This window comes from Chiloscyllium plagiosum, chromosome 22, assembly GCF_004010195.1.
Source record: "Chiloscyllium plagiosum isolate BGI_BamShark_2017 chromosome 22, ASM401019v2, whole genome shotgun sequence".
NCBI lineage: Eukaryota > Metazoa > Chordata > Chondrichthyes > Orectolobiformes > Hemiscylliidae > Chiloscyllium > Chiloscyllium plagiosum.
This window is the reverse complement of record NC_057731.1, coordinates 632,804-660,645: the sequence shown is the minus strand read 5'-3', so window position 1 is coordinate 660,645 and position 27,842 is coordinate 632,804. Positions and strand designations below refer to the sequence as shown.

Below are 27,842 nucleotides of genomic sequence, written 5' to 3'. Positions count from 1 at the left end.
GACTGGACAAACCAAATTTCCAACGTAACGTGCAAGGAGATTTCCTGGATTGTATACTTTATGACTGTTTAGATCAATACATTGAGGAACCAACCAGAGAACAAGCTGTTCTGGACTGGGTACTGCGCAATGAGAAAGGATCGACTAACAACCATGTTGTATAAAGTTCTTTGGGGAAGAGCAACCCTATGATAGAATTCTTCATTAAGATGGACAGCGAAGTAGTCAAGTCTGAAACTCGGGTCCTGAGACTAGATAAACGGAACTATGAGTCACGAATTACCAAAGGATGGATTGGAAAAACCATGCTAAAGAGACTGATGGTGGTTTGGCAATGGCTAATACTTAAAGAACATGTGTATGAATTACAACAATTATTCATTCCTGTCTGGTACAAAAATACAAGAAAATGTGGTTCAATCATGGCTTTCAAACAAATTAGGGATAGAATTAAATTCAAAGAGGAAACTTACAAAATTGCCACAAATGCATCAAGGTTGAGAGTATTTCAGAATTCAGCAGATGATAAAACATTTAAGAGACCAGTGGACAAAATTAAAGCACATGGGACAAGAGGTAACATACTGGCTGGGTTGACAATTGTTTTACAGACAGAAAACAGTGAGAACAAAATGGGTGTTTTTGAGAGTGGCAGATAATAACTTGTGTGTATTGCAAAGATCAATACTTGGGTGTCATCTATTTATGATATACATAGATGAGGGAACCAAATGCAACATTTCCAAGTTTGCTGATGACAACTTTAGAACTCTGTACTTCCAACCCTGGCATATTATTATGCATCCCTCTCCCTATCTCTGTATTTCCAACCCTGGCCTATTATTATGCATCCCTATAAATGGTTGTGAATTCAGCCATTTATTCTCTTGGTCTGGAACTTCCCGCCCAAGCTCTTTTTTTTTAAATCTTCGCATAAGCTTTGGTCATCACTTCCACATCAATCCCTAATTTCCCATGTTATATCTCAATGTCCAATTTTGTTTCATAATACTTCTGCACAGACTTGTGAGAAAGATGGCGGCATGGTGGCTCAGTGGTTAGCACTGCTACCTCACAGAACCAGGGTCCCAGGTTCAATTCCAGCATTGAGCAACTGTGTGTGTGGAGTTTGCACATTCTCCCTGTGTCTGCGTGGTTTTCCTCTGGGTGCCCCAGTTTCCTGCCACAGCCTAAAGACGTGCATTAGTCAGAGGGAAATGGGTCTGGGTGGGTTACTCTTTGGAGGGTCAGTGTGGACTGGTTGGGCTGAAGGGCCTGTTTCCACACTGTAGCAAATCTAAATAAAAATGATGCTAGGGAGGCTTCAAGGTGATTTTAAACAAGTTGAATGAGTGGGCAAACATGGCAGAAGTAATGCACTTTGATGTGGAAAACAGAAACGAAGATTATTATTTAAACGGTGATATGTTGAGAAGTATGGATGTATGAAGGGATCTAGGTGGTGCTTATGCATCAGTAAATGCAAGTAGACAAGCAGAACCAGCAAGTAATTAAAAAGGTAAATGCTATATTGGGCCTTGATTGCAAGATAATTTAAGTTCCGACATAGGGATATCTTAATGCAGTTATACAGCACCTTGGGGAGACTACATCTGGAGTATCACTTGCAATTTTGCCTTCCTATCTAAGAAAGGATATACTTGCCATTGTGGACTGCAGTGGAGGTTCAACAGACTGATGTCAGAGTTGGTGGGACTGTCCTATGGATTGGCTCAACTTGACCTATGTTCATGAAAGTTAAGAAGAATGAGAGGAGATCAGATTGAAATGGTTATAATCCTAACAGTCCTGGAAAGGGCCTGTTACCCAGCATGATTTTCCAGGTTTAGAAGTCTAGAACTGTTATACAGGGTAGATTATTGAGATTCTAAGTGAGAAAACATTTCTTCAAGGAGTAATGTGGTATTCACTACCACAGAAGACTGGAGGTCAAGTCAATGAATATAATCAGGAAGGAGATGGATTCTTTCTGGATTTCAAAAGCGTCACGGGGTTACGAGGAGAATGCAGAAATATAGCATTGAGACACATGATCGGGCACAATCATATCGAATGGTGAAGCATGCTTGAAAGGGCTGAATAACCTACAGCTGATTCTAATATCTATGTGCGCAGCACATCATATAGCTTTATATTTCCTTGTATAGTCAATGATCACTTAACAAGAAAGAAGCCCCCAGCTTTTGGCTCCTCAAGATTCTGTCCTCTGTGATATTTATTTAAAATCTACCTTATACTTTGATAACTTGATATGGAAATCAACTTTTCAAAATTGATACCATAACAGAAACAATAAAACAACAGTAAATCACATATCAAGAAAAGCAAACTATTAGACAGTTAAACAACAAATCAAAACTTAACACTTGTCAACGTGAACTAAGAGATGAGATAATTTACGACTTTTTCAATCAGTTTGAATTATAGAGAAATTAATAATACATTTTCAATACTGAATAATTTAGCAATTTAGTCAAAACGTAATAAATGTACAAAGCCAGAAAAAAAATCAACAAAATTAGTTCTCATTTGAGCAGGATCAATTGTAAGGGATAAATTTAGAGGCTTCAATTTTTTATTTTGGAGTAGAACACATAGGCTTGCTCACTGAAAGCTGTGGCCTATTCCTGCTCAAACTTCACATGTAATTTATCAAATATTAAATAAGAGAAATCATGAGAGAGCAAAGAACATTGTAAATTAAAACAAGCACAACAAAGTTAGAATCACTTAGAATAATCTACCAGGCAGGACTGGAAACTGATTCTTCATAATACAGAAGGCTGTTTTGATGGAGGAGTTTGATGGGGAGATGAACCATAAAGTTTAGATTACATTACAGTGTGGAAACAGGCCCTTCGGCCCAACAAGTCCACACCGACCCGCCGAAGCGAAACCCACCCATACATTTACCCCTTGCCTAACACTACGGGCAATTTAGCATGGCCAATTCACCTGACCCTGCACATCTTTGGACTGTGGGAGGAAACCGGAGCACCCGGAGGAAACCCACGCAGACACGGGGAGAACGTGCAAACTCCACACAGTCAGTCGCCTGAGGCGGGAATTGAACCCGGGTCTCAGGCGCTGTGAGGCAGCAGTGCTAACCACTGTGCCACCGTGCCGCCCACAAGTTCATGAATAAAAATGTGCAGACCTTTATGACTGTGGATTTATTTCCTGAAAACATGTTTTTATGTAACCTGGTAGGATGAGTAGAGGAGATGAATATTATTTAAACATAGAAAGACAACAAAGTTGCTGCATGCAGGGATTTGGGACTCGTGTATAAATCAAGAAAGACTTGCATACAAGTTCACAGAACCATAGAATCACACAGTAAAGAGATCCTTCAGCCCATCAAATCTGTACCACCAAAAACATTCTACTTACCTACACTAGCCCCACTTTGCCAAATTGGGAAAGTTCAGCGGGCAATAGGGAAGGAAAATGGAATAGGGGCCTTTATATCAAAAGGGAATGAAGTACAATAATAGGGAAGTCTTGTTAAAACCATACAAGGCATAAGTTCGACTCTACCTAGAATACTGAACAGTTTGATTGGAACAACACATCCATCCTAGGACAAGCCAAACAAAGACACGTACGAGAATTCTTAGAAGCATGGCATTCTAGAAAATATTCACTGGAATTGGTGGTAGTCTAAAGATAGTCCAATCATTCAGTTGATCCCAAGTATGACAGAAATGTTGAGGAGATTGAGCACATACTCATTGGAATTTAGGAGAATGAGGGGTGACTTTATTGAAACGTACAAAATTTCTAGGGAGCTTGATGGAGTAGATGCAGATGGTTGTTAGCAGGTTTTGAGAAGATTTGTAGCTCAGGTTGAGGTTCTGGATGTAAGTTTCCTCACTGAGCTGGAAGGTTCGTTTTCAGACATTTCGTTCCCATACTAGGTAACATCAGTGAGCCTCTGGTGAAGCACTAGTGTTAGTGACCCACTTTCTACTTGTGTGTTTAGGTTTCCTTGGGTTGGTGATGTCATTTCCTGCAGTAATGTTATTTCCTGTTCTTTTTCTCAGAGGGTGGTAAATAGGGTCCAAGTTAATGCATTTGTTGATAGCATTCCAGTTGGAATGCCATGTTTCTAGGAATTCTCGGGCATGTCTCTGTATGGCTTGTCCTAGGATGGATGTGTTGTCCCAGTCAAAGTGGTGTCCTTCCTCATCCATGTGTGAGGATACCAGTGAGTGAGTCATGTATTTTAGTGGCTAGTTGATGTTAATGTATCTTGGTGGCTAGCTTTCTGCCCGTTTGTCCAATGTAGTGTTTGTCACAGTTCTTGCAAGGTATTTTGTAAATGACATTAGTTTTACTTGTTGTCTGTACAGGGTCTTTCAAGTTCATTAGCTACTGTTTTAGTGTGTTGGTGGGCTACCATGGTGCCAAGAAATCTGAGTAGTCTGGCAGTCATTTCCGAGATACCTTTGACGTAGGGGAGTGTGGCTAGGGTTTCGGACAGGTTTTGTCTGCTTTTTGGGTTTGTTGCTGAGAAATCGGCTGACTGTGTTCATTGAGTGTCCATTCTTTTTGAATACGCTCAAACTGCTCTGCCAAACATCGAACCCAAGCTTTGGGTCCACTATGTGGATGACACCTCTGTCATCACTAAACGAAACAAATTAGAGGAAACCTTCAAGACCATCAATAATATCCTTACTGGCAAAAATTCACTGAAGAGGAGGAAAACAACAAACTGCCATTCTTAGGTGTCACAGGAGAGCAAACAGCCAATGAGGAACCTCAAACCAGTGTCCACAGGAAAACACATATGGACCAAGTACTGAACTACAGAAGCAACCATCCCAAAAAACCTACAAACTAAGCTGCATTAGAACATTATTTCAACAAGTTACCACACACTGCAGCACAGAGGAACTACGAAGAGCAGAGGAAAATCACCTATACGGCGTACTCAAAACGAACGGGTACCCAATGGACACAGTCTGTCGATTTCTCAGCAATAAACCAAAACAAGCAGATAAAACCCGTCCGAAAATCCTAGCCATTCTCCCCTACGTCAAAGACATCTCGGAAATGACTGCCAGACTACTCAGATCTCTTGGAACCATGGTAGCTCACAAACCCCACAAACACACTAAAACAGCAGTTAATGAACTTGAAAGACCCTATACAAATAACAAGCAAAACTAATGTCATTTACAAAATACCGTACAAGAAATGTAACAAACACTACATTGGACAAACGGGCAGAAAACTAGCCACCAGGATACATTAACATCAACTAGCCACAAAAATACATAACCCACTCTTAATAGTATCCTTACACACAGGTGAGCAAGGACACCACTTCGACTGGGACAACACATTCATCCTAAGACAAGCCAAACAGACACGCATGAGAATTCCTAGAAGCATGGCATTCCAACCGGAACTCTAACACATTGACTTAGACCCCATTTACCACCCTCTGAGAAAAAGAATAAGAAATGACATCACCAACCCAAGGAAACCTACATACATAAATAGAAAACAGGTTACTAACACCAGTGCTTCACCGGAGCCTCACTGATGATGTTACCTAGTATGGTGACGCAACATCCGAAAACTAACCTTCCAGCTCAACAAGCAAATTTACATCCAGCATAGGGTTATTTCCCATGAGAGTGTAAGACCAGAGGCATAAGGAGTCAAATATTTAAGACAGAGATGAGAAGGAATTTTTCTCCCAAGAGGGTACTAAATCTTAGGATTTCTTTCTTGTAGAGGCTGGGTTAAGTATAATCAAGGCAAAGACACACTGATTTCTAATCTGAGAATTTTATTTTACTTTTAATAAGGGAATCAACAGCTATCAGAAAAAGGCAGGAAGGTAGAGTTCAGGATGATCAGATCAGCCACGATCTCACTAAATGATGGAACAGATGCAATGGGATAAATGGCCTACTTATTTTCCTATGTTTTCTGGTGTTATATTATGGGGCTAGTTTTTTTTAAACCAGTCACTTCTAATTAGCTTTGAAGGTGGGACTCTAATGGGTAAAGAGCTTATACTCTGACTGCTGTGCTTTTCCAGCACACTTTTTGACTCTAATGGGTGTTGGGTTCCCTGGCTCAACTCTAATTATCCCTATCTGATTAGATAAGTGAAGCATGTGCATCTGTCACTACAGGGACATTGTAGCCCCATGTCAGCAAGAGACTTGCTCCCTGTGGGTTTCTCAGCACTAAATCTACATTGCATCTGTGTTTGTGCCATGATACCTAAAGACTTTTCCCTGTTAGTTTTAACTCTGCTCCAGTTGTGAGCAGAAATCTGGTATCTCACCAAGTTTAAATGAACAGAATGAATGTTTGTGGACCAAACATCCATAATTAATCACAGGAGAGCAGAACCCTCTCATCACAACCCACAATCCTGATCTCTTCCCAGCAACAGGATACTCTGTCAGTGTTTCGACACACTTTGCATCGTATCATTAATCTCTGATACTGAGGCCAAGTACACTATGCAACCATTACTCCAGAAGTCAGCAACTTTAGCAGAGATAAAATTGGGCTATTCCAGTCATTGGACACAATGCTACACCACACATCCACCCTCAGTTCTTTTCAAGTCCTTAACTATTTACACTTAATGCTTCCATTTATGACAGGCTACTATTACCTCTCATCCTCGTTTGCTGATTTTATTTATCTCCTGTCAAGGATAGTAGCTTACTTCTTCTAATTTCATGGACAGCTTGGTCAAGCAGCCAGTGGTCAGCTGGAAAAGCCATCATGGTTAAGTCCACAATGTCCCTGATCTCTACGGTTGCCTATCAAGAGCCAGGCTACTAGATGGTGATTTGAATCCCCAACTGCTCAGACCAATTCTTCCCATACAGTGAGCCTACCACAACTGAAGAATTTCCAACGGACGTAAATAATCTAGATGCTTAAAGCCCACACCAACTGGATGCCTGAGCTCTGAATGCTAGCTCCAATTACATTTGAAATAGCACACATTTAACACCTCTCAAATGCTACGGGCCCAGTTATGTTTTAGTTGAAATTCCACAATACCTCTTCTGTCCATATAATTGCCTGGTACTAGATGCATGGCACCAGTTTTGAGATACAGGAGAAATCCAGCTTCAGGATCTTCCCTGCGTTCCTGGCTCAGCAAGGTGTACAGAATTACCTGAAAGAAAGAAGTGAAAATTTACCTCTGTTTATTGATTTTCATAGTTGACAAAGCATTTTTTAAAATTCAGTCATTGGATGTGAATGTCACTGGCTGGCCTTGAGAAGGTGGTCATAAGCTGTGTGTTTCTGAACTGCTATATTCCATGTGCTGTAGGTTGACCCAACAAAGCCCAAGGGTTTGATCCAGTAACAGTAATGGAATGGCAATATATTTCCAGGTAAGGATGGTGAGTGGCTTGGAAGAAACTTACAGGTGGTGGAGTTCCCATGTATCTGCTGCCCTTGTCCTCATAGATGGAAGTGGTCATAGGTCTGAAAGATGCTGCCAAATAATCTTCAGAGAATTTCTGCAGTGCATTTTGTAGATAGCACACACTGTTGCTACTGAATGTTGGTGGTGGAGGTAATGGATGGTTGCGAATGTGGTGCCAATCATGCAGGCTGCTTTGCCCTGGATGGCATCAAGCGACTTGAAAGTTGTCACAGCTGAACCCATCCAGGCAACTGGGGAGTATGCCATCACACTCTTGACTTGTGCCTTACAGACGATGGACAAGCTTTGAAAAGACAGGTGGCGAGTTGCTCGTCACACTATTCCTGGTCTCTGACCTGCTCTTGTAAACACCATGTTTATGTGAGTTGTGTTAGTTCAGTTCTTGGTCAATGGTAACCCCCAAGGATGTTGATAGTGGAGGATTCAGAAATGTTAAGGGATGGTGGTTAGATTGTCTTTTATTGCAGATTGTCATTGTCTTGCATTCTTGCGATGCAAATGCTACTTGCCATTTTTCAGCCCAAGCCTGGATAGTATTCAGATAGTGCTAAATAAGCTTTAAATTCTCATAGTACAAATGCTTATATTTACTTCATAAACATTAAATTTCAGAAGTTTAAAGGGTGATTTTTTAAGATAAGAAGATGAACAGATAAAGCAAGAAGTAGGTTAAGAACTAGAGAGTACAGTCTAAAAGAGACATACACTTTTCAGGACCGAAAGTGGGAATTTTTTTTATTCATTCATAGGATGTTGGTGACCAGCATTTACTGCTCATCCCTAATTGCCCAGAGGGAATCGAAGAGTCAATTACATTGCTGCGAGTCTGGAGTCATGTCTAGGCCAGACCAGGTAAGGACAGCAGATCTTTTTTCCCAAAGGACATAGTGAGCCAGTTGGGTTTTCTAACAATCAGCAATGGTTTAATGACATCATTAGATTCTTAAATCCAGATTATTATTGAACTTAAATTCCATCATCTGCAGTGACAGTATTCAAACAGAGGTCCCCAGAACATTACCTGGGTCTCTGAGTTGAGCAAATATTACCACTAAGTCATCTTCTACCCTAATTTCACACAAAAACCAGAAGAGGTTTTAAAGTTTGGCAACTGATAATCAATTAGTTGTTGATTTTAAAACTGAGATTGGTAACTCTTACCAAAAAGTATGAAGGAATACAGACAAAAGAAAGCAAGGTTAAGGGGGTATTCAATGAACAGACAAGAAAGAAGGAAAGAGAGATACAACAGCCTGTGAAGTGGCAATTCGAGTAAGATATTGGAATAGTAAAGTTTAAGCATCTGCAGGGAACCATTCAGTTAACTGGACAGTTTCAGTGCTGGAAATGCTACAGTTCTAAAGTCAAAGTGACCCAAATCTCATCAGAATCCCACAGATCTCTCTGAAGTAAGATCTTGAGATAGCAATTAGTAACAAGAACCACAGTTTAGTTTTGTTCATACCTTACTAGTGGGGAACCTAATATCTCCCTTTATTTGAGGCCGGAGTGTCCAAGACAATGCCAGCAAGCTCCTGTTTCTGGGCCCATACATTATATTCTATTGCCAGTCTCCATAAACGTCTCTTTGTAGTTGCTTCCAATTAAACCTGTTGGACTATAACCTGGTGTTGTGTGATTGTTAATGGTGAATCCAAAATAATTCTTTAAGTATATTAAAGAAAAAAGAATAACTAAAGAGAGAATAGGACCTCTCAAGGTCCAAAGTGGACATGTTTGTGTCGAACCGCAGGAGATAGGAGAGGTCCTCAATGAATATTTCTCCACTGTGTCTACCATTGAAAAACACAAGATGGCATGGAGACATTCGGGGTGATATCTTGGGGTCAGTCCATATCACAGTGGAGGTGATGTTGGACATAGAATGTATGAAGGTGGATAAATCTCCTGGTCCTGACCAGTTATATCCAAGAATACTGAAAAAGGTTACAGAAGAAATTACTGATTTTATTTGCATCATCAGTAGCCACAGGTGAGGTCCCAGAAAACTGGAGGGTAGCAAATGTTGGGCCCTTATGCAAGAAGGGCTACAAATAAGAAACCTGGGATCTATAGACCAGTAAGTCTAACACTGGTTTCTCAAGTTACTTGAGAAGATTGTGAGAAAGAAAATATACATGCATTTGGAAAGACAAGGTTTGATTAGGAGTAGTCAGCATGGCCTGGTCAGCGTAGGAGATCAAACCGCACAAATTTGAGAGAGTTCTTTGATGAAGTGACCAGAAATGACTATGGCATCACGGTAGATGTAGTCTATAAGGATTTCAGCAAGGCCTTTGAATCACAGATGTACAACACAGAAACAGATCCTTCAGTCCAACTCATCCATGCTGACTAGATATTCTGAACTAATTCAGTCCCGTTTGTCAGCACTTGGCCCAAATCTCTATAAACCCTTCCTATTCATTTACCCATCCAGATGCCTTTCAAATGCTGTAATTGTACCAGCCTCCACTACTTCATCTGGCAGCCCATTCCATTCATGCACCACTCTGAGGCAAACTTGGCCCTTTGACCCTTTTTAAATTCTTCCCCCCTCACCTTAAACCTATGCCCTCTAGTTCTCAATTGCCTTACCCGAGGGAAAAAACCTTATTTATTTATCCTATCCATGCCCCACATGAACCTCCATGGTGTAATCCTTCAGCATGCAACACTCCAGGGAAAACAGCCTCAGCCAATTCAGCCTCTCCTTATGGCTCAAATCATCCAAGTCTAGCAACATCCTTGTAAATCTTTTCTGAACCCTTTCAAGTTTCACAACATCCTTCCAACAGGACGGAGACTAGAATTGCACACAGTATTCCAAAAGTGACCTAACCAATATCATGTACAGCTGCAACAGGACCTCCCAACTCCTATACTCAATGCTCAGACCAATAAAGGAAAGCATACCAATGCCTTCTTCACTATCCTATCTACCTGCGACTCCACTTTCAAGGGGCTGTCAACCTGCACTCCAAGGTCTCTTTGTTCAGCAACAGTCCCCAGGACCTTACCATTAAGTGTACAAGTCCTGCCCTGATTTGCCTTTCCAAAATGCAGCATTCACATTTATCAAAATTAAACTCCATCTGGCACCCCTCATCCCACTGGCCTATCTGGTCGAGTCAAAAAGTGTGGCACTGGAAAAATGCAGCTTGTCAGGCAGCATCCGAGGAGCAAGAGAGTTGACATTTCGAGCATAAGCTCTTCATCAGTCTTCACTTTCTCCCATTTGATCAAGATCACGTTGTACTCTGAAATAACCCTCTTCGCTGTCCATCCTACCTCCAATTTTGGTGCTATCTGCAAACTTACTAACTGTCCCTCCTAAAGAACATAGAATGTTACAGCACAATACAGGCCCTTCGGCCTTCAATGTAGCGCCGACAGCAGAACCAATCTGAAGCCTATTTATCCTACACTATTCCATTTTCATTTACATGTTTATCCAATAACCATTTAATTGCCCTTAAAGTTGGCATGTCTACTACTGTTGCAGACAGGCCATTCCACACCTCTACTACTCTAAGTAAAGAAACTACCTCTGAGATCTGTCCTATATCTATTACCCCTCAATTTAAAGCTGTGCCCTCTTGTGCGAGCCATCACCATCTGAGGAAAAAGGGTGCACAGTTTGGGCCATTCTAACCCTCTGATTATTCCTCTATGTCTCAATTAAGTCACTTCTCAACCTTCTCTCAAATGAAAACCGCCTCAAATCTCTCAGCCTTTCCTCATAAGGCCTTTCCTCCATACCATACAACATCCTAGTAAATCTCCTCTGAACCATTTCCAAAGCTTCCACGTTCTTCATATAATGCGGTGACCAGAACTATATTCAATATTCCAAGTGCAGCCACACCAGAGTTTTGAACAGCTGCAACATGACCTTGTGGTTCTGAAACTCAATCCCTCTACCAATAAAAGCTAACACACCATATACCTTCTTAACAACCCTATGAACCAGGGTGGCAACTTTCAGGGATCTATGTACAGAGGAACCTCGATTATCCGAACGAGATGAGCGGGCACTATTTTGTTCAAATAATTGATTATTCTGTTCATTGATTTCCTCTGGGCCTCAGTTTTCTGTGAAGTCTGCTCCCCTTTCAGGAGACAAAGCAGCAGCACAATGTGCGCGAGTCCCCGCCTCAACCCCATCCACTCCCACCCCCAATCCAGCCCGCTCCTTCCCCACACCGCCCTCCCCCGGCTCCCTCCCCAAACCCCAACCCAGTCTGCTCCCTCCCCACCCCTGGCTCGCTCTCACCAAAGGACCGGTCTCCATGCTGTTGGACTCAATGGTAAGGTCATGGGGAGTCATTAAGTGCATAAATCCTGCTCCGATTTGACTTTCCAAAATGCAGCAGCTCACATTTATCTAAATTAAACTCCACCTGCCACTCCTTGGCCTATTGGCCCAGCTGAGATCAAGATTCTGTTGTACTCTGAAATAACTCCCTTCGCTGTCCACCACTCCTCCAATTTCGGTGTCATCCATACACTTATTAAGCAGACGTCTAATGTTCACATCCAAATAATTTATATAAATGACAAAAAGCATTGCATCCAGCACCAATCCACTGGTCACAGGCTGCCAGTATGAAAAATAACACTCCTGCCAGTTCTGTACCCAAATGGCTAGACTTCCCTATATCCCATGTGATCTAACCTTGCTAACCAGTCAACACAAGGTACCTTATCGAGCACCTTACTGAAGTCCATATAGATCACATCCACTGCTCTGCCCTCATCAATACTCTTCGTTACTTCTTTAAAAATCTCAATTAAGTTAGGAAGACATGATTTTCTCTACACAAAGACATATTAACTGCTCCTAATCAGTTTTTGCCTTTCCAAATACATGCCAATCCTGTTCCTCAGGAATCCCTCCAACAACTTACAGATCACCGATGTCAGGCTCACCGGTCTATAGTTCCCTGGCAAGGGGCCCAGCAATCACTTCTCTAGCTTCCCAGAGTTCAAGGATAATCCTGATCAGGTCCCACGGATTTATCCACCTTTTTGTTTTAAGCCATCCAGCACTTCCTCCTCTGTACTCTGGAGACTTTTTTTATATGATGTTGCTATTTATTTCCCAAATTTCTAAATCTTCCATGTCCTTCTCCACACTAAACACGGATGCAAAATATTTGTGTAATACCGCCCTCATCTCCTGTGGTTTCACACAAAGGCTGTTGATCTTTGAGGGGCCTTATTCTCTCCCTAATTACCCTCTTGTCCCTTAATATATTTGTACAATCCCTTTGGATTCTCCTTAACCCTATTTGCCAAAGCTGTCTCATGTCCCCTTTTTGCCCTCTTGATTTCACTCTTAAGTAATACTCCTGCTGCCTTTATATTCCTCAAGGGATTCACTCGATCTCTGCTGTCTATACTTGACATATGCTTCCTACTTTTTCTTGACTTCAATTTCAATTTCTCTAGTCATCCAGAATTCCCTACACCTATCAGCCTTGCCCTTCATCCTAACAGGAACATAGTGCCTCCGGATTCTCGTTACCTCGTTTTTGAAGGCTTCCCATTTTCCAGCCATCTCTTTACCTGCAAACATCTGCGTTCCCCCCAAACCCCCACTCAACTTTTGAAAGTTCTTACCTTCAAAATTGGCCTTCCTCCAATTTAGAACTTCAACTTTTAGATCCGGTATATCCTCTTTCATCACCATTTTAAAATTAATAGAATTGTTGGCCCCAAAGTGCTCTCCACTAACACCTCAATCACCTGCCCCGATTTATTTCCCAAGAGTGGGTCAGGTTTTGTACCTTCCCTCATAGGTACATCCACATACTAAATCAGGCAAGTTTCTTCTCCATATTTAACAAATTCCTTTCCATCCAATAATCGACTTAAAACTGAATGTATAGTTGCCAAATTTGCTCATGATTCAAGCTTGGATGGGAAGCTAAGTTATGAAGAGGACAGAAGAACATCACAAAAAGATTAAATGTGTTGGAAGCAATTCAAAGATGATTTACCAGACTAACAGCTGGTATGGATACGCAGGCTTAGGAAGAAAGATTGGACAGGCTGTGTTTATAAGAATAAGAGGCAACATGATTGAAACACACAAGATGTTAAGGGGTCTTGACAGGTTGGATGTTTCTCCTATAGGATAATCTAGAACTGGAGCTCAAAGTTTACAAATTAGGGGTCATTTATTTAAATGAAATATGAAGTTGACATTTTTGGGTCTTTGGAATTCACTTTGTGTATAGCAGAATTCTTGAATATTTTTAAGGCAGAAGTGGTGAAAGATTATTGACAGTCGGTGGGAATGTGGACTTCAGGTTACAATTAGATTTGCCATGATCTTACTGAATAATGCAGAATGGCCTGCTCATCGCTTGCATGATCATATGGAGAAACGCTCATGGGAACACAAAAGGAAATTGAAAAATAAATCATAAATATAAAGTACAAAACACAAAGTTCAATACAAAGCAAGTTAGAGCTGCAGAATAATAATATCTTTGTGCAAATGATAAATGAAGTGTGCAGAGACTAAAGGACATGCAGAACTTTTTCAAAAAAGAAAACTTTTGAGGTAAGGTGTCATGCAAGAGCTTTTCAACCAAATGAAGACACACACTATACGAGGGAGCATGGCACCCATTTTGGCAAGCTGCTTAAACATGCAGAAAAGTGTGAAGTGAGAAGGCGTTCTCTCTTTCTTCCCCTCACAGAGTGACCACCTTCAGGAACCGTTCCACCAACAAGAGCAGCACCTTCAGGAACTGCATCCCACCGAGAATCAGCACCTTCAGCAGCCATTCCTCAGTGAGGGTCAGCGCTTTCAGGACCCCTTCCCTAGCAAGAGTCAGCACCTTCAGGAGCTGTTCCCCCATTGAGAATCAGCACTTTCAGCAACTATCCCCCTCCATGATACTAAGCCACATACCTGACTTCTGTGCTCCACCGAATTAGATTCTTTCCCCGTTTTAAGCTCCAAAGGCATGACTTTAGTATGTGTCCTGGATTGGCGGTGAATTTTTACAGAAGCTGTTACATCAATCTTGCCTTTTAATCCAAACCTCGGAGACCAAATATTCTCCTCAATGTCTTCAATATCAAGCACTGTGATGCCACAGATTGAAGCCAGTCTGGATGGATTTCTATCACTGGGTCTAGGAAAAATATTCAAGTAAATCACATCATGTTTTGGATTACCATCGTTCATTGGAAATCAATGAGGGTGAATCCATGAAGGAGCAGGTGTACAAAAGTTTACGCACCCAAACATGGGACAGGCATATAACACCAGCAAAGTGAGATGGTTAGGCGGTGAGGGACAAGTGGCTAAATTATTAGTAGATAGAAGAAACATGGAGAAAAACAAATTTATTTTCTAAGAAGAAAGGCATGTCAATTTTAGCTCTGTCAGTTCAAGAAAAAAGTATAAATCCCAAATTTCAAATGATTAAGGAGATGAGGGTGTTGACCTGATGAAAAGTCAACTCTGACTGACCAAGAAATTATCATCCAAAATTTGCCATTCTTGTATTTGTCCCGATTAGTGTGAGGTAAAACTCTGCAGCAACAATTCTCCATTTTAAGCAATATTTAAGTGACAATGCGAGGGTTCTGGTCACTATGGAACCGTCACAGCCAATACAGGGAATCCAGCCAGAGATAAACCAGCTAAATAGCATCTTCATCCAGCAAAATCATGGAGCTCAGTGGATCTACAGAACTGGAACCCAATCATAATTAGAAGCAATGAAATTCAAGCATTAAAAAAAAATTAAGAGCAAGTCAATAAACAGTTAAACAGACAAGATCCTGAGCAACAGGGTGAGAGTATGAATACCAAAGACCGCTTGTACGGTACGATTCTGTCTAATTTAATTTCAATTGTGCTTGCTTAATATACCAACCCCTACACACTAAGTTTAATACATGTGGAACATTACGTACAGTTTCAGTTGCATTTGCTGTATCCCGGACTGAGCAGAATTATCCATGAAATCTTGAGCCCAGGTCTCTAACGATGGGAAGTAATCACGTAATGCTTGCATCATATCTGCTTGACTCAGATTCAAACTGTACCTGCATTTCAAAAAGAGCTCAAGATCACATCAGACTAAAGATATCCCTCATGGGTCAGTGAAGGAGTTGCATGAGTAGCCCCAAGGATGAAAGAGATGCATTAATTTGTTTTTAGTTTTCTAATTGCCCTGACCCAGGGGAGGCTACTCCCACACTACTCTGACAGACAATATTAAAGCTTCACTCATTATCAAAATAAAGCCAGAATCTGCAGTGAGTGTTCAACTGCAAACAGATCATAAAGCAGTAATCATTGGACCACCAATTGCTTCAATAACAACTATGTCTGGCGATGCACGATGCTCACCAAAGCATTTGAATTACCAGATAAAACACATGTAAAGCCACTAAAACTTTCAGAAATCTGTACAGCACAAAAATCGATTATTCGGCCATTGTTTCTGTGCTTTGTTTATGCTCAAGTAGTCTAATATTCACCTGAATATCAGAAAATATTTAGAAAATATTTCTCAACCTGTCTCGATCAAATTAGAGTCCTTCAATTTGAAGCGATTAGCAAGACTAGATAGTCCAGAAACGAACATGGACAAGAAAAAATGATAAATCAGGAAACAAGATATCTCTAACTGCAAGCACAACTATTCAAATGCGTTCCTAATCATATTCATAATTTCTGTATTGTTCAGTTTATTCAAAACTCTGCTTTGCATATCTTATCCACTGGCACCTATGTTCACTGATCTGCACAAATCTTTCTAAACCCATAATGGCTTTGATAATCACATTATGCTAACCAAAAATGTCCCCCAGAATACTCTCCTTTTTAACTCTACTTTTTCTTACATCTGCCTGTCCCCCTTCCAGTTCCTACCTAGCATTATTTCAAATACCCTACCAAAAAACTGCCATTCTAAGCATTATTCTTATACTTAATCAAAACAGTTCAAGCTATTTATTTTCTATTAGTGTCACTCATGCTTTAGTCAGCCTCTTGGGTTTTAATAGAGTTGTAGCAGTTAAAACCTGGCCTATTCTGCCGGGTTTTAAAGTCGAGCAACATGCTATGAAGATACGTTTCGATTAGTTTTGTAAACATTACATACTTAAGCAATTTTCCATATTCTTATGTAGATGCCAGTTTTGTTGCTGTACTAGTGTATCTTAGCTAGGGATCATTTAGTTCTGCTGCGTAAGTCTTCAGGACTGTTGCTGCAACATTGCATCCTGTGCCTTCAGTCATTTCTTGATCTCGTGTGGAGTCGATCATAATTGACTGAAAAACTGGCATGTGACATTTGGCGGGCAGCTCAGGAAGAGACCAAAATGGATCACCACTCTGCACTTCTGGCTGAAGATGGAAGCAATGCTTCAGCCCTCTTTTACATTTATGTCTGAGCTCTTTCATCATCAAATATCAGTGGATATTTATAAAGGGTACTCCTCCGGTTAGTTTTTAATTATCTACCACCATTCACAACTCGATGTGGGAAGACTGCAAAGCTTGAATCTGAGCTTACCTCTGTCTATCACATGACAAAAGAAGGAGAAGGGAAACTAAGTGAAAGGTTCTTTTAACTGGAAGGGTGCGCAGAATTCAGCTTGTTCTGATATCCAGGGCTTCCTAACAATTAGGAAGGAACTGAGGTCATTTTCTTTTTCCCTCACCAAAGGGTTGACAACACTTGTAACAATTTACCTAAGGCCATAGTTGAGAATAGTTCAATACACTCGAATCCAAACTGACCTCTTGATGCATGAGCTGAAGTAGTATCCTCACCTGCTTAGCCAAGAATGGAAGCTAAGCTTCACATTTCGAGGCCCCAGATAGAGAAACTGTATCTAAGCTTACCAGCTCAAAACATTTCCACCAATATCAAAAGAAATTAGACAAACACTGCTTACATCTCTCCCAAGTACTTTTGGGAATATACTGTTTGAGAGGCGACTTCTTCCAATGCATTATGAGTAAATCTGTTGCTCATTGCCGCTTTTTGAAAGATCTCATGAACCAAAGTGCCAACCAACATCTGTTGCGTTCCCTTTTCACAGGCCTTCAAAATAAAAGCAAGGATCAAAAAATGCAGAAAGATCCGTTAATCAGAACACCACACTAGCTGGTCTGACAACACAATGAAACATTTCCTGGTTCAAACTGTGTAACTTGGAATTTGGGGATATATGGTTCCATCAATGACCTTAAAACTGATCATCAATTCCACTTTAAATTACAACAATCTGGATTGAGTTATGCTAACCATGGCAATCAAAATCACAAGACACAATGCAAGGAGAAAACAAATCTCAGAACATAGTGGAAAATTTATTGAAATAGGAATGATATCTAATGTTAAATGCCAATCATCCATTTACCAAATCGGCAAGGAGTCTGCCTTCCACTGTTTATTTGCATTTATAGTTCAGCACAAACTCCAGTCGCTGTTTTCCCTCCCTGGGGAAAACTTGCCTTTAGATATTTGCTCCAATAAACATCAGCTGATCTCTATTCTCTCCAGGGCATGTCCTGCTTCATTATTAATGATTATAATTCCTAACATGAGGGCTGGATGAATCTGAAATTAATACAAACTTGGGATAGTGGCAGAGGATTGTCAGATAGAAATTCATATTGTGATAGAAACTGTGGGACTTAAGCGTATAATTTTCTTATATTTGGGATGAGTGTGGGTATTTTTGAGTAACAAATGGGATTTTCTGCATGTCTGAAGTTGATGGTGAACTTGTAATTATTTCTGTAACCATGGTAATTTATTTTGAAAACAGCTCTTACAGCCTAGTTGTAAGTAAATGGATTTGAGCACTAATGGACTTTTGTTTATTTAGATTGTTTGTGACTTAGCATGTTAAATAATGGGGCTTCAAAAAGTTTATTAGCATCTGGAATCTGTTCTTTTTAAGCTAAAGAAGAATGCCCACAACTAAGCGACTTTTAGTTTCACTTTTAATTTTGGATCATGTTTTTCAGTCCTCCTTGGAACAGGATGGCTGAATACACCAGAATTCCTGTGAAGGAAATGATAGATTTAGTGAATTCGATTACCATGGAGAGAAAGGTTGATGAGAGCACCAAGAATAAGCAATCAGCAGTTCCACTTTAAAAGTTAAAGTCACAAGACACTTAAAACTTATTGAGGTACAAGATACAGGGATACTGACGAGTAATGGGCAGCACGGTGGCACAGTGGTTAGCACTACTGCCTCACAGTGCCAGAGACCCGGGTTCAATTCCAGCAACAGGCGACTGACTGTGTGGAGTTTGCACATTCGCCCTGTGTCTGCGTGGGTTTCCTCTGGGTGCTCCGGTTTCCTCCCACAGTCCAAAAATGTGCAGGTCAGGTGAACTGGCCATGCTCAATTGCCCATAGTGTTAGGTGAAAGGGTAAATGTAGGGGAATGGGTCTGGGTGGGTTGCGCTTCGGCGGGTCAGTGTGGACTTGTTGGGCCGAAGAGCCTGTTTCCACACTGAAAGTAATCTAATCATACTTTAGGAATGGTGATTCAGAAACTATACCAAAAGTAGTTATGAGAATTGCTTTTGTTGTTAAATAGCTGATCTTATTTTCGATATATGAAGGAGGGCTGTGGGATTAATATAAAGAATAAAGAAAATTACAGCACAGGAACAGGACCTCTGGCCCTCCAAATCCTCCATCTAAACCTGTCTCCTATTTTCTAAGCATCTGCATCTCCCTGGGGGGAGGGGTAGATACATGCAGAGAGATAGATACATGCAGAGAGATAGATACATGCAGAGAGATAGATACATGCAGAGAGATAGATACATGCAGAGAGATAGATACATGCAGAGAGATAGATACATGCAGAGAGATAGATACATGCAGAGAGATAGATACATGCAGAGAGATAGATACATGCAGAGAGATAGATACATGCAGAGAGATAGATACATGCAGAGAGATAGATACATGCAGAGAGATAGATACATGCAGAGAGATAGATACATGCAGAGAGATAGATACATGCAGAGAGATAGATACATGCAGAGAGATAGATACATGCAGAGAGATAGATACATGCAGAGAGATAGATACATGCAGAGAGATAGATACATGCAGAGAGATAGATACATGCAGAGAGATAGATACATGCAGAGAGATAGATACATGCAGAGAGATAGATACATGCAGAGAGATAGATACATGCAGAGAGATAGATACATGCAGAGAGATAGATACATGCAGAGAGATAGATACATGCAGAGAGATAGATACATGCAGAGAGATAGATACATGCAGAGAGATAGATACATGCAGAGAGATAGATACATGCAGAGAGATAGATACATGCAGAGAGATAGATACATGCAGAGAGATAGATACATGCAGAGAGATAGATACATGCAGAGAGATAGATACATGCAGAGAGATAGATACATGCAGAGAGATAGATACATGCAGAGAGATAGATACATGCAGAGAGATAGATACATGCAGAGAGATAGATACATGCAGAGAGATAGATACATGCAGAGAGATAGATACATGCAGAGAGATAGATACATGCAGAGAGATAGATACATGCAGAGAGATAGATACATGCAGAGAGATAGATACATGCAGAGAGATAGATACATGCAGAGAGATAGATACATGCAGAGAGATAGATACATGCAGAGAGATAGATACATGCAGAGAGATAGATACATGCAGAGAGATAGATACATGCAGAGAGATAGATACATGCAGAGAGATAGATACATGCAGAGAGATAGATACATGCAGAGAGATAGATACATGCAGAGAGATAGATACATGCAGAGAGATAGATACATGCAGAGAGATAGATACATGCAGAGAGATAGATACATGCAGAGAGATAGATACATGCAGAGAGATAGATACATGCAGAGAGATAGATACATGCAGAGAGATAGATACATGCAGAGAGATAGATACATGCAGAGAGATAGATACATGCAGAGAGATAGATACATGCAGAGAGATAGATACATGCAGAGAGATAGATACATGCAGAGAGATAGATACATGCAGAGAGATAGATACATGCAGAGAGATAGATACATGCAGAGAGATAGATACATGCAGAGAGATAGATACATGCAGAGAGATAGATACATGCAGAGAGATAGATACATGCAGAGAGATAGATACATGCAGAGAGATAGATACATGCAGAGAGATAGATACATGCAGAGAGATAGATACATGCAGAGAGATAGATACATGCAGAGAGATAGATACATGCAGAGAGATAGATACATGCAGAGAGATAGATACATGCAGAGAGATAGATACATGCAGAGAGATAGATACATGCAGAGAGATAGATACATGCAGAGAGATAGATACATGCAGAGAGATAGATACATGCAGAGAGATAGATACATGCAGAGAGATAGATACATGCAGAGAGATAGATACATGCAGAGAGATAGATACATGCAGAGAGATAGATACATGCAGAGAGATAGATACATGCAGAGAGATAGATACATGCAGAGAGATAGATACATGCAGAGAGATAGATACATGCAGAGAGATAGATACATGCAGAGAGATAGATACATGCAGAGAGATAGATACATGCAGAGAGATAGATACATGCAGAGAGATAGATACATGCAGAGAGATAGATACATGCAGAGAGATAGATACATGCAGAGAGATAGATACATGCAGAGAGATAGATACATGCAGAGAGATAGATACATGCAGAGAGATAGATACATGCAGAGAGATAGATACATGCAGAGAGATAGATACATGCAGAGAGATAGATACATGCAGAGAGATAGATACATGCAGAGAGATAGATACATGCAGAGAGATAGATACATGCAGAGAGATAGATACATGCAGAGAGATAGATACATGCAGAGAGATAGATACATGCAGAGAGATAGATACATGCAGAGAGATAGATACATGCAGAGAGATAGATACATGCAGAGAGATAGATACATGCAGAGAGATAGATACATGCAGAGAGATAGATACATGCAGAGAGATAGATACATGCAGAGAGATAGATACATGCAGAGAGATAGATACATGCAGAGAGATAGATACATGCAGAGAGATAGATACATGCAGAGAGATAGATACATGCAGAGAGATAGATACATGCAGAGAGATAGATACATGCAGAGAGATAGATACATGCAGAGAGATAGATACATGCAGAGAGATAGATACATGCAGAGAGATAGATACATGCAGAGAGATAGATACATGCAGAGAGATAGATACATGCAGAGAGATAGATACATGCAGAGAGATAGATACATGCAGAGAGATAGATACATGCAGAGAGATAGATACATGCAGAGAGATAGATACATGCAGAGAGATAGATACATGCAGAGAGATAGATACATGCAGAGAGATAGATACATGCAGAGAGATAGATACATGCAGAGAGATAGATACATGCAGAGAGATAGATACATGCAGAGAGATAGATACATGCAGAGAGATAGATACATGCAGAGAGATAGATACATGCAGAGAGATAGATACATGCAGAGAGATAGATACATGCAGAGAGATAGATACATGCAGAGAGATAGATACATGCAGAGAGATAGATACATGCAGAGAGATAGATACATGCAGAGAGATAGATACATGCAGAGAGATAGATACATGCAGAGAGATAGATACATGCAGAGAGATAGATACATGCAGAGAGATAGATACATGCAGAGAGATAGATACATGCAGAGAGATAGATACATGCAGAGAGATAGATACATGCAGAGAGATAGATACATGCAGAGAGATAGATACATGCAGAGAGATAGATACATGCAGAGAGATAGATACATGCAGAGAGATAGATACATGCAGAGAGATAGATACATGCAGAGAGATAGATACATGCAGAGAGATAGATACATGCAGAGAGATAGATACATGCAGAGAGATAGATACATGCAGAGAGATAGATACATGCAGAGAGATAGATACATGCAGAGAGATAGATACATGCAGAGAGATAGATACATGCAGAGAGATAGATACATGCAGAGAGATAGATACATGCAGAGAGATAGATACATGCAGAGAGATAGATACATGCAGAGAGATAGATACATGCAGAGAGATAGATACATGCAGAGAGATAGATACATGCAGAGAGATAGATACATGCAGAGAGATAGATACATGCAGAGAGATAGATACATGCAGAGAGATAGATACATGCAGAGAGATAGATACATGCAGAGAGATAGATACATGCAGAGAGATAGATACATGCAGAGAGATAGATACATGCAGAGAGATAGATACATGCAGAGAGATAGATACATGCAGAGAGATAGATACATGCAGAGAGATAGATACATGCAGAGAGATAGATACATGCAGAGAGATAGATACATGCAGAGAGATAGATACATGCAGAGAGATAGATACATGCAGAGAGATAGATACATGCAGAGAGATAGATACATGCAGAGAGATAGATACATGCAGAGAGATAGATACATGCAGAGAGATAGATACATGCAGAGAGATAGATACATGCAGAGAGATAGATACATGCAGAGAGATAGATACATGCAGAGAGATAGATACATGCAGAGAGATAGATACATGCAGAGAGATAGATACATGCAGAGAGATAGATACATGCAGAGAGATAGATACATGCAGAGAGATAGATACATGCAGAGAGATAGATACATGCAGAGAGATAGATACATGCAGAGAGATAGATACATGCAGAGAGATAGATACATGCAGAGAGATAGATACATGCAGAGAGATAGATACATAGAGAGAGAAACCCACATTGCTAACTGATAGAGCAGTGAACCTGCACAGTTACTGCCTTTGGTGTTGAATTAATGTATAGCTGGACATCTGGGAAAATTAACAAACAGTGAAATTCACAACTGATCTTGGAGGAGGTTATCTGGGAAACATCACAGCATAGAAACAGATAAGTCGATATTTCAAGCGTGGTCTTACAATAATTCTACAGTAGTGAATAGAGTGTTCTTTCTTGATTACATGTTTTATTGAGATATGTCTCTTAATTCAACTTAAAATATAAGCCATAAGTATTACTTTAACCTGGAGCAGTGTTTTGCAGTGGAATAACACAGTGCTATTTTCTGGGTCTGCAGATCGAAAGAAGCAAAAATTGCCTTTGGAAGAGTCAAATGCTCTTCTTGTCAGATGTGGGAGTTTAGGGAGAGTTTACGGGTTACTGAGGATTATATCTGTAATAAATGCCATTGGTTGTAAATCCTATCAGATCGAATGGATTAGTTGGAGAGACAGTTAGAGGCAATGAGGAATTTACAACAGCAACTGGATGTGGTGGAAGGCAGTTATAGAAGGGTTAACTCCAGGAAAGGTAAAAGAGGTATGCTGTTTTGAAAAATGTAGGGGGTTACGGATTCTCAGGAAAAATGTTGCAAGAACAGCCAAGTTTCTGGCATTGAGATTGGCTCTAATGCAATGAGGGGTACGCCAGGTTCCAAGAGATCAACTGTGTTAGGGGACTCTCTAGTCCGAGGTACAGTCTGTGGCCAGCAGCGAAAAATCAGAATGGTGTGTTGCTTCCCTGGTGCCAGGATCAAGGATGTCTCAGAGGATGCAGAATGTTCTCAAGGGAGAGAGGGGCCAGCAGGAGGCTATTGTCCACATTGGAACCAATGACATAGGAAGGGAAAAGGTAGAGATTCTGAAAGGGAGATTACAGGGAGTCAGGTAGGAATTTAAAAAGGAGGTCCTCAAGAGTAGTGATATCTGGGTTACACCTGGTGCTTTGAGCTAGTGAGGGCAGGAAAAGGAGGATAGAGCAGATGAATGCCTGGCTGAGAAGCTGGTGTATGGGAAAGGATTCACATTTTTGAATCATTGGAAGCTGTTTTGGGGTAGAAGTGACCTGGACAAGAAGAACGGATTGCACCTAAATTGGAAAGGGACTAATATACTGGCAGGGAGATTTGCTAGAGCTGCTTGGGAGGATTTAAACTATTGAATGGGGGTGGGTTGGACACAGGGAGATGGTAAGGAAAGAGATCAATCTGAGACTGGTACAGTTGAGAACAAAGGGGAGTCAAACAGTCATGGCAGGCAGAGACAAAGCAGAGAACAAAGTAGGACTGATAAATTAAACTGGATTAATTTCAATGCAAGAGGCCTAACAGGGAAGGCAGATGAACTCAGGGCACACTTAGGAACATGGGACTGGGACAGCATAGCAATTACAGACACATGGCTCAGGGATGGACAGGAATGGCAGCTTAATGTTCCAGGATACAAATGCTACAGGAAGGACAGAAAGGGAGGCAAGAGAGGAGGTGGAGTGGTGTTTTGGATAAGGGATAGCATTACAGCTGTACTGAAGGAGGATATTCCCAGAACTAGAGCCAGGGAAGTTATTTGGGTGGAACTGAGAAATAACAAAGAGATTGATCACCTTATTGGGATTGTATTACAGACCTCCTAATAGTCAGAGGGAAATGGAAAAACAAATTTATAAGGAGATCTCAATTATCTGGAAGAATAATAGGTAGGGAATTTTAATTTTCCAACCATAGACTGGGACTGTCATATAGTGTTAAGGGTTTAGATGGAGAGGAATTTGTTAAGTGTGTATAAGAAAATTTCCTGATTCAGTATGTGTATGTACCTACTAGAGAAGGTGCAAAACTTGACCTACTCTTGGGAAATAAGGCTGGGCAAGTGACTGAGATGTCAGTGGGGGAGCACTTTGAGGCTCGTGACTATAATTCTATTAGGATTTAAAATAGTGATGGAAAAGGATAGACCAGATCTAAAAATTGAAGTTCTAAATTGGAGAAATTTTGACGGTATTAGGCAAGAACTTTCAAAAGCTGATTGGGGGCAGATGTTCGCAGGTAAAGGGACAGCTGGAAAATAGGAAGACTTCACAAATGAGATAACGAGAATCCAGAGAAACTATATTCCTGTTCGGGTGAAAGGAAAGGCTGGTAGGTATAGGGAATGCTGGATGACTAAAGAAATTGAGGGTTTTGTTAAGAAAAAGAAGGAAGCATATGTCAGTTGTGGATAGATTGAGTGAATCCTTAGAAGAGCATAAAGGCAGTAGGAGTATACTCAAGAGGGAAATCAGGAGGGCAAAAAGGGGACATGAGATAGCTTTGGCAAATAGAATTAAGGAGAATCCAAATATATTGAGGACAAAAGGGTAACTATGGAGTGAATAGCGCCTCTCAAACATCAGCAAGGCAGCCTATGTGTAGAGCCGCAGGAGATGGGGCAGATACTAAACAAGTACTTTGCATCAGTGTTTACTGTGGAGAAGGATATGGAAGATATAGAATGTAGAAAATACATGGTGACATCTTGAAAAATATCCATATTACAGAGGTGATGCTGAATGTCTTTAAACATATAAAAGCGGATAAATACCCAGGACCTGATCAGGTGTACTATAAAACTCTGTGGGAAGCTAGAGAAGTGATTGCTGGGCCCCTTGCTGAGATATTTGTATCATCAATAGTCACAGGTGAGGTGCCGGAAGACTGGAGGTTGGCAAACGTGGTGCCACTGTTTAAGAAAGTTGGTAAGGACAAGCCAGGGAACTATAGACCAGTGAGCCTGATGTCGGTGGTGGACAAGTTGTTGGCGGGAATCCTGAGGGACAGGATGCACACGTATTTGGAAAGGCAAAGACTGATGAGGGATAGTCAACATGGATTCGCGCGTGGGAAATCATGAGTTTTTTGAAGAAGTAACAAAGAGGATTGATGAGTGCAGAGCGGTAGATGTGATCGATATGGACTTCAGTAAGGCGTTCGACAGCGTTCCTTATGGGAGACTGGTTAGAATGGTTAGATCTCACGGAATACAGGGAGAACTAGACATTTGGATACAGAACTGGCTCAAAGGTGGTAGTGGAGGGTTGTTTTTCAGACTGGAGGCCTGTGACCAGTGAAGTGCCACAAGGATTGGTGATGGGTGCACTACTTTCATATAAATGATTTGGATGTGAGCTATAAGAGCTTTGGTTAGTAAGATGACTCCAAAATTGGAGGTGTAGTGGACAGTGAAGAAGGTCTCTTTGTTCAGCAACACTCCCCAGGGGTGGTGCTGGGACCTTTGTTATTTACATAAATGATCTGGGCATGATTAGTAAGTTTGCTGGTGATACAAAATTAAAAGGTATCGTGGACAGCAAAGAAGATTATCAAAAATTCCAGAGGGATCTTGATCAGATGGGGAAGTGTAAGGTGTTGCACTTTGGAAAGTCAAATCATGGTAGGACTTATACAGTAAATGGTCAGATTCTGAGGGGTGTTGTGGAACAGAAGGACCTAGGAGTACAAGTACTTAGTTCTTTGAAAGCAGTGTCTTAGGTGGTAAAGGCAGCATTTAGCATTCTGGTCTTCATCAGTCAAGGCACTGAGTATAGGAGTTGGGACATTATGTTGCAGTTGTATTGCATTGGTGGGGCCACACTTAGAGTATTGTGTACAGTTTTGGTCACCCTGTCATAGGGAAGACATAGTTAAACTGGAAAGAGAGCAAAGAAGATTTACGAGAATGTTGCCAGATTTAATAGGCCTAAGTTATTGAACATAGAACAGCGCAGTACAGGCCCTTCGGCCCTCGAGGTTGCGCCGACCTGTCATACCAATCTGAAGCCCATCTAACCTACACTATTCCATGTACGTCCATATGCTTGTCCAATGACGACTTAAACGTACTTAAAGTTGGCAAATCTACTACCGTTGCAGGCAAAACATCTTTCTGAGTAAGTTTCCTCCCACAGTCCAAAGATGTGCAGGTCAGGTGAATTGGCCATGCTAAATTGCCCGTAGTGTTAGGTGAAGGGGTATGGGTGGGTTGTGGGTCGGTGTGGACTTGTTAGGCCGAAGGGCCTGTTTCCACACTGTAGGTAATCTAATCTAAAATAAAAATAAAGAAACTACCTCTGACATCTGTCCTATTATCTATCACCCCTCAATTTAAAGCTATGCCCTCTAGTGCTCACCGTCACCATTCTTGGAAAAAGGCACTCCCTGTCCACCCTATCTAACCCTCTGATTATCTTATATGTCTCTATTAAGTCACCTCTCAACCTTCTTTTCTCTAACAAAAATAACCTCATGTCCCTCAGCCTTTCCTCTTAAGACCTTCCCTCCATACCAGGCAACATCCTAGTAAATCTCCTCTGCACCCTTTCCAAAGCTTCCACATCCTTCTTATAATGCGGTGACCAGAACTGTACACAATACTCCAAGTGCAGCCGCACCAGAGTTTTGTACAGCTGTAGCATAACCTCATGGTGCCAGAACTCGATCCCTCTTAATAAAAGCTAAAACACTATA

At 40.8% G+C, this 27,842-nt stretch overlaps 1 protein-coding gene across 3 annotated transcripts in view; it reads right to left on the bottom strand.

Annotated features, from left to right (window-relative positions):
- The window catches only part of dna2 (DNA replication helicase/nuclease 2), a 126,896-nt gene that overhangs the window by 89,291 nt on the left and 9,763 nt on the right, over positions 1-27,842 (bottom strand). For all 3 annotated transcript variants that reach the window (XM_043712247.1, XM_043712248.1, XM_043712250.1), the window contains exons 5-8: positions 17,408-17,556; positions 15,413-15,544; positions 14,397-14,622; positions 7,072-7,189 (exon numbers count right to left, since the gene is read on the bottom strand). In XM_043712247.1, the coding sequence (XP_043568182.1) occupies positions 7,072-7,189; positions 14,397-14,622; positions 15,413-15,544; positions 17,408-17,556 (625 nt within the window). The remainder of the gene's footprint in view (positions 1-7,071; positions 7,190-14,396; positions 14,623-15,412; positions 15,545-17,407; positions 17,557-27,842) is intronic.